General features: G+C 38.5%; 2 protein-coding genes across 4 annotated transcripts in view; both read right to left on the bottom strand.

Moving 5' to 3' along the window:
• Positions 1 to 8130, bottom strand: part of Tmem19 (transmembrane protein 19) — a 60055-nt gene that overhangs the window by 47754 nt on the left and 4171 nt on the right. For 2 of the 3 annotated variants that reach the window (XM_026784515.1, XM_026784514.1), the window contains exon 1: positions 1078 to 1140. The exons of the other annotated variant lie outside the window; for it this stretch is intronic. In XM_026784515.1, the coding sequence (XP_026640316.1) occupies positions 1078 to 1125 (48 nt within the window). In that variant the 5' untranslated portion in view covers positions 1126 to 1140. Of the gene's footprint in view, positions 1 to 1077; positions 1141 to 8130 lie in introns of those variants that run through there. 3 annotated transcript variants of the gene reach the window in all.
• The window catches only part of Thap2 (THAP domain containing 2), a 12165-nt gene continuing 4677 nt past the window's right edge, over positions 643 to 8130 (bottom strand). The window contains exons 2-3 of the mRNA XM_005358051.2: positions 4784 to 4979; positions 643 to 1438 (exon numbers count right to left, since the gene is read on the bottom strand). Coding sequence (XP_005358108.1) covers positions 1055 to 1438; positions 4784 to 4979 — 580 coding nt within the window. The 3' untranslated portion in view covers positions 643 to 1054. The remainder of the gene's footprint in view (positions 1439 to 4783; positions 4980 to 8130) is intronic.

The following is an 8130-nucleotide window of genomic DNA, read 5'->3' as shown; positions in this document are numbered from 1 at the left end:
AAAGAAAGAAAAAAAAGTTGATGGGAAGGATAAATTAATTTTGTTATTTTGTTTTAAGTTAACACAACATAGTTAAAGTACTTTCTTGTGACTAAATTATACTGTGATACATTAAGTGGGGGGACAAAAGCTATTTTTGACATAGAAAAGGCAATTAGTAACTAGTTTAAAAAAAGAAGTAACAGCTTAAGAATTTTGTTACAAGGAGTAAATGGGTACAGGTCTAACTTGTTTATTAATTTATCAGCTATGAAGATGGAAATTCAGTACTTTTATTATAAAAAGGATCATTTGCACTTATCTATTAGTTTGGTAAAGTAAAAGCTAGATCTTAAATTCTGCATTATTTTCTTAGAAGCTGAGTATAACTCACCAGTTTTTCTCAGTCTGAGGTACTTGAGGCCTCACCTAGCTTGGAGTCTCAAAGGCATTTCACATTCAAAACATTATTTTCAAATTATTTTACAACCTACTTTTAAGTTCAATGGTTCCTATAAGGAAACCATGATAAGCTTATTTTGACTAGTTTAAAAAAAATACAAAAGTTAAAAAAGAAAAAAAAAATTGCCCTGTACCCCAGAGGTCTTATTCTAAAAATGTTCGACCACAATCCCAATAATTTAATTAATACAAAATCCAGTGGTTTTAAGTTCACATTTAATGATTAGCTCCCACCTAGCATATTCTTTAGAATGTAGTATCCCAACTTTGGTGTCGAATGTTTTTCCTCATAGGAACGTCTCACTCGTCATTCCTGTTTGACAGCAGTTTAGAAAACACAAGCAGAAACACTCCACAGTGTTTCCTAGACAACGTCTAAGCACATAGTCCTCGTGTAAGGCACTTCTACGCGTTCTCAAAGCTGTCGTTACATTTTCCCATTTGTCTTAGACTCAAGTTTCTGCAAGTTATATAGTGACTGTTACTTCAAGTAAAACCTTAAGAATGTGATTTTAGTACAACTGCCCTGTCTCTTCAATGGTGGGAAGAGGGGAAGAAGGGCATCAGGTTCTGTGGAAGGAAAACCTGGGTGCAGATCTTGTCTAGTTTACACTTAGAGAACTGGTAATGGTTTACCTTGTTGATCTTGTTGGAGAAGTTTGAAGTCTTCCAAAGGAAGATCATGTAAGGCCGTGGGTAAAATGTGTTCGGAGAGGCCCTTGGGTAACATGTTATTGGCTTCTAAACTCTTCACCAAGCACGTGGCTTTGACCCATCTTTGAGTTGCTCTGCGTTCTCTTTGTAGGCAAGTTTTCATTTTCCTTCTTAAGCTTGCTATTTCTTTCTCTAGTTTAATTATCCTTTTTTTCGCCTCCATGGGGTTCCTAAAGGCATAACTGTGTTCGAGTAGTACTTGCTGACTGTTCGACTTTAAATTCCACGGTCCAGTTGGAGGAAAACCGTCATTTTTCTTCAAAAGACTCCTTGACTTGAGTTTCTGAGCCGAACAGAGAGTTTAATATAAATTACGGATATCACAAATAAGTAAACAGTGTCCAGTTTTGAGCACACATTATTGAGAACTGCTGGGTATAATGGGCAACAACAGCACACCATCTCATGTGACCACGGCTAGAGCGTCTCAGTAGGCTGAATGAACTCAAGCCACCCTGTGCTTTTCTTTATTTGAGACACGGTCTCTCTACCTAGACCTCTCTGGTGGTTAAGGAACTAGTTACTGAGACCAGAGTGGCCTTGAATTTAAAGAGATCCACCTGCTGGGATTAAAGGTGTGTCTGTGCCGCCAGGCCTCACTAGTTACTTTCTTCCTTATCTATAGAGACAATCAAACATTGATTTAGAAATGGATCTTTCAAGGTTTCTTCCACACTATTCGATATTATTCTTTGGGGGTTTTAAAATCTTTTTCAACTCTTTTTACTAAGACCAAACTAGAATTTGTTTAGACATTTAACTTATCTATGGTACTGATCTGATTTCCTTTTTGCTAAGTGTTAGTCTCTCAATTTGATGAATAGTTCAGACCTGGAATCTACATAAACAAAAACTCACATGTCTATAGAGGTATGTTCTCAGGTACCAAGTTCCCAAACAGGTTTACTTATTAATTCTTCGCACTAAATCTTCAAAGATTTAAAATCTGGATAGGAATTGCTTTGTCCGAACAAAAACTAAGGATTCTTTTGTTCACTATACTCCAGAAATATTAAACCACGTTTTGTTTTCCTATGGTATCACATCTTCTTATAATCATGTCTTTCCTTTATTAAACAAACATTCCTTCAAGATATGATGGTACACACTGTGATCCCTGCATTCAGGAGGCTGAGGCAGGAATACCATAAATTTGAGGCTAGCCTAGAGTTAAGCAGTGAAACTGTCTCAAAAAAGCCAAAGCATAAAAAAAAAAAAACAAAACCATTTTTGGCTTTTGGAGGCAGAGGCAGGAGGACAGCTAGTTCAAGAGAAGCTTGTAGGGCTGGAGGATAGCTCAGTAGTTGAGAGCACTGGTTGCTCTTCCAAAGAACCCAGATTCAATTTTCACCACCTATATGGTGGCTAACAACTGTTTGTGACTTCATTTTTCCAGTAGATCCAATGTCCTCTTCTGGTCTCCACAGGCACCAGCATATTTGTGGTGCAGACATACACTCAAGCAAAAACACCAATACATATAAAATAAGAGAAATCTTTTTAAAAAAAAAGAATAGCTTGGGCTAGAGTTTGAAGATAGCTTGGGCTACCTTAAGAACAAGACAGTAGCTGGGCGATGGTGGCACATGCCTTTAATCCCAGCACTCGGGAGGCAGAGGCAGGTAGATCTCTGTGAGTTCGAGACCAGCCTGGTCTACAAGTGCTAGTTCCAGGACAGGCTCCAAAGCCACAGAAAAACCCTGTCTCGGAAAACTAAAAAAAAAAAAAAAAAGAACAAGATAGTCTCTCTAAACAAAAACAACAACAAACAAACAAATAAAAAAAACCCAACCACACCGCTTTTCAATAATTATGTCCTGGGGAAACAATGCTGAAAAAATTATAGTTCTACGATCATAAAAACTACAGCTGGCCTCTCTTCAAGAGAAATGGCACAGTCTCCCTTTGCTCTTCATTTTCTCAACATGTAACAGATTTTGTCATAATGAAAAGTTTAATAGTTATTGGATGGGGCTAGAGAGAAGGCTCAGTGGTTAAGAGCAGTGGTGGTTCTTCCAAAGGACCTAGGTTCAATTCTCAGCACCCACATGGCAGCTTACAACTGCTTATAACTCTACCTCCAGGGAATCTGACACCCTCACACAGACATATATGCAGACAAAATACCAATGCACATAAAGTAAAAAATTAAAAAAATAATTATTGGATAAATAAATGATCAAATGTCAGAAATAAAGTTCCATCTTCCCTTTTCTTGAGATAATGGCTCACGAAGCCCTGGTTGGTGCTGCCCTTTCTATGGAGCAGATGAACCGCTCCTCCTGCCTCTACCTCCTGAGTACCTGAATTACAAATATGAAATATACATTCCCTGTGCCGGCTGATGGTGCATTTCAATTTTAATATTTGAGTGCATACTCGGAGTCAGGTATGCTTTCAGGTGCTCAAATTTGAAAGATTTAGAAATGAGAAAGCCCTTGTTGTTCTATAGCTTTTCCAACATCTTAAGCGGCAGCGGCAACAATTCACAACCTTCCCACCCATTAAAACATTAACTCATGTCCACTTCCAAATTCAAATACCACAGTTAACCAACAGACTTTTCTTACTCAGTATGAAGACGCCCTTTTCCAAAACCCTCTATTTTTCTAGCTTTTCAGTTTTCTTCTCTAATCAGCTCGGACCTAGTCAGGTCAACATTTCCTTCTTTCTCCTCCTGTCTTCTCTCTGGTGCTGGTCCTCACTCTCTGGATACACTCCACTACAGAGCTGTATTTGCAGCCGCAAACCAAGTGGTTTTGTTTGTTTTGTTTTTGAGACAGAGTCTTAGTCTGTAGCTCAATAAACAGACCTCAATTAGTAGACTGGGCTGGCCTCGAACTCATAGAACTCCAAATGTTTCTGCCTTTGAGTGCTGGGATTAAGGGTATGCACCACCAGCCTGGCTTAAACTCATTTTAATTCATTCACCCGGCATCTGATTTTCTCTTTTCTTTCAAATAAACCAACATTTGATAACTTCTTTCTCATCTCTCAATTTATTATCTAATTAAATTGCCCTATGCATGGCCAAAAACCTCTTTTCGTGTCCCAAACTCCCAAGGTTTCATCCCTAAACTGAATAACTCCATTGTTTCTTATAAAGCCTCGACTGAAACCACCATCTCTTGGCGTAAGTGAATATGTGTTCTTAAAGTACTTGCTAGCACATCACTTGTTATCTTAGAATCAGACTAGAGTGATTCTGGAGCTGTCCTTACTAATCTTTTTGTTTATGCCAATGGTACACTTACTGATAATTGTGAATAATTTTAGTTAGGTAAGGCTGCATTTCTGGCCAAGTACCCTATATGCAAAATGCTTGGGACCACAAGTGTTTCATCCTTTGAGGATTGCATAGACTTTTACCTGATGAGCATCCTTAATTGTGGACATACAGAGTCCAAAATCTGGTATTCGTTTGGACTTTACAGGGGAAACGAAACTGGAGTCAGGAGACCTAAGTGCTAATTCTAGCCTGTACCTTTATAATACAAACAGACGCTCTACAGCTTTTGGGGGTGTATCATTACACACTCATTTAGCACAATGTGAATTGCTCACTTGCACAAACAAGAAGTAATAGGCTCTAAGACATGTTTTAAGAAAGGAGAGTGATATCACCTACCATAGACTTTATATGGGTACAGAAATCAAAAATGGTTGGAACAGCATCCATTTTAAGTCGTCGAGTTTGTCCTGTTAGATCAAAACAGGAGGCTTCAAAGTGCTTTGAACAAAGAAAAGTGTGTTTTCCTGGCACAAAATTTTTGCGCCTAACCAGGCGAACCCATTCTTTTCTTCTTTTAGGATCCAAAGGAAACCTTAAAACAAGCAAACAAAAAGCAACTCAAATTCCAACTGTCCTATTTTTGTTGTACTCAATAGTTATTTAAAAAGTCCTTCATTTATATAAAAAAACTCCAGATGCCAAGTTATAATTTTTATTTATAAAAATTTAGTGAAAAATTAATTTTCTTAGGTTTAATTTTCAAGACTTTAAAAAGAGACATTCCATCCAACCTTGGCCTTAGGAAGGACAATAACTAAAGTTTAAATAACACTCTTCTGTAGAATGATCACAAGCAGGAGTAATTTCACAATGCTGTTCTCTGCTGCTGCAGTGCATACATCAAGTATGTTAAAGACAACATTTTTACAAGGAAAGTCTGGGCAAATACACTCCTTTTTGTCTTTCCTACATTACATCACGGTTTTATACTTTCTCCATTCAAATTTCCAAATAGTACAAATTACATATTTTCAGAGAAAACTTATTGTGTGCATGCACACATGTGCAGGCAAACATGGAGATCAGAAAACAACTTTGGGGAACTGATTTGGTTCTTTCCTTCCACCATGGGTTCTGGCATGGAACTCAGGTTCTCAGGCTTGTGTGGCAATAACAGTGTTTGCCTGCTGAGCCATCTCGCTGGCCCCAACGTTTCTCAAGGAAAGCGATTATTATTATTAATCTGCATATCTTTGACCATGCCTTATAAACAATAACAACTCAACACAACTTGATATAATACAAATACAGAATATACAAACAATTCACTGAATTCTATGTAGTTAAGCTGCATTTAAAAAATTCTGGAGCTATGGAGCTTAGCAGGAAACATAATCATAAAAAGATAAATGATCCATGAGCTATCCCTTTCCTTTCATATTCATTTCAAATAAAAAGCTACATCCATCCAACACATACTGCTTTCAAGGAAGACACAAATACCACGGACTATTTTTTTTAAAATTCTAACAATTCTAGCTTTGTGAAGTGACTTGGAAATGTAAGAATAAACATTCACATATAGTTAAATTCCAATTCCAATTCTTATTTTTCTTTTCCATTTAGGGCCAGTGAGATGAGTCATTAGGGAAGAAGAGCACTTACCGCTGAACCTCAGACCCTGAGTTTGATTTCCTGGACCCACATGGAGGAAGGAGAAAAAACCCAACTCCCACAAGTTGTCCTGTCCTCACAGGCTGTGGCATGTGCACACACAGTCTTTCTCTCTCAAAGATGCACAATAATTATGTGTGTGAGCATGTGTGCCAGTTTGTAAATGGAGGCCGGAGGCCAAGCTGGTGGAGTTGGTTTTCTCCTTCAACCTCTGCATGGGTTCTGGGGGTCAAATTCAGATGGATTTTCATGGCAAGTGTCTTTGTTCGATGAGCCATTCCGCCAGCTTCTAAGTCTTCTTTAGATTACTTCTTTGATTACCATATCCTCTATAAGTACTCATTTGTATAAAAAGAACCATAAAGTCCATGTGAGATCATGTGGGTCAGAATTAATTTCCACATTGCCAGTGATGAGGAGCATAGCAATGAAGGCCCAAGTTTCCTCTAAATAGCCTTTCTCACAACAGACATGCCCTGAGGATTTGCTGTCACTCCACAGTACATAGTATTTCATTAGAGGATATTTTCTGATAAATCGACCAACCTTGCTTAGTACTCAGTCTCCGCTGCCCTCTGAGTTCCGAGACAGGGCCTACCAATCCAACCCAGGCTGGACTGCAGCACACTGTGCAGTCCAGGGACAAGCTAGACTCTGGACTATATCTGCTCAGACTTTCACGTGCTGGATTACATGAGTGAGTGGCTGCATTTGGCTTAGCACTTACCTCCTAATCTGTTCTCGGCCAAAGAACTCTTATTTCACCTAGTGGTGTGTCAAATGGAGTTAGGTGTATTTAATTTTACCAGGGAATCAGTGAAATGAGCAGTATCATTTGCAGCCCATTGGCTTTCCCCTTCAGTGTTGGAATGTGGGCCTCTACCACCACAGCGGGCTTTAAAACATTATCTTTAATTATGTTGTAATTATGTGTTATGTTTTGTTTTTGAGACTCTAACGTCACTCAGGCCGACAACAGGCTTAACTATTGCAGCCGAGGATAACCTTGACCTTTTGTGATGGCCTGGGCAACTCTGCCTGGTCCTTGAATATGTTGCTTGGATTTTTCACAGTACATTTTAGGGGTAGATGTGGCTCACAGGTTAAATTTAAATTAAAAACATCTTATATTGAAAGACTTACATGGTGTCAATGGATGGAAATATTCTTGTCCACACAACACACCCCAGGTTTTATACACTTATGTGTTTGAGCAATGTTTTTTTGCTTGCATTTTAAATAAATGGCTGAATACCTCTTACATTTTTAAGCACTGTAGACGTGGTGGTAATAAAAAAAATGTCTCCCTCTGTATTCAGTAACTGAGAAGGTAAAGAATCAAGTAATCCTAGCATACTAGCAGAGTGGCTGAGAATATTATTGGATAGCCCAGCTAGTTCCTTTGCACAATATCTGGATATAACAAACAAATTTACTTATTTACCATTGAGGTACATTCCCAGCCCCAGGTATTTTATTTCTATTATGTGTAATGAAAGGTAGAAATGCTTCTCCAGGACTAAGAAGATAGCTCCTGTGGATCCCTGTGTCAGTGACCAAGTGTGGACAGTTTCCTGTCTCAGAAAGAAGGAAGGAACAAGACAGTGCCTGAAGAACAACCGTGGAGGTTGTCCTGGCCTCCACATGCACGTCTGCAAATTCACATGCACACATAGGTCTTTTAAAGATTAGAACATGAAAATACCTAGCTTAGTGGCATAGTGGGTCTTCTGTAAAGAAGTAAGTATGGAACTGCATGGAATAGGATATGCTGATTTATCCAGAAGGCCCTAAGAAAGGACCTCAAGTGGGAGGAGTGATGTCATAAGGCTATCTCAGGAGCAGGACAGGAAATAAACATGGAGGGCCTTCTATGTCAAAAATATTAAAATACATTCAAAGTGCCATTGACAAGCCAAAAGGGCTGAACTGCGAGATGACCGAATGAGCTGATAAGTTCAGATAAGTTCAACCACTGTAAATGGCTAACTCCGAAACATTTTACTAATAACTGTTTCTTTTTAAACAGGTTCATTTCTTTCTTTCTTTCTTTCTTTCTTTCTTTCTTT

This window comes from Microtus ochrogaster, chromosome 24 (assembly GCF_000317375.1).
Source record: "Microtus ochrogaster isolate Prairie Vole_2 chromosome 24, MicOch1.0, whole genome shotgun sequence".
NCBI lineage: Eukaryota > Metazoa > Chordata > Mammalia > Rodentia > Cricetidae > Microtus > Microtus ochrogaster.
The sequence above is the reverse complement of the archived record's forward strand: the minus strand, read 5'-3'. Positions and strand labels throughout refer to the sequence as shown.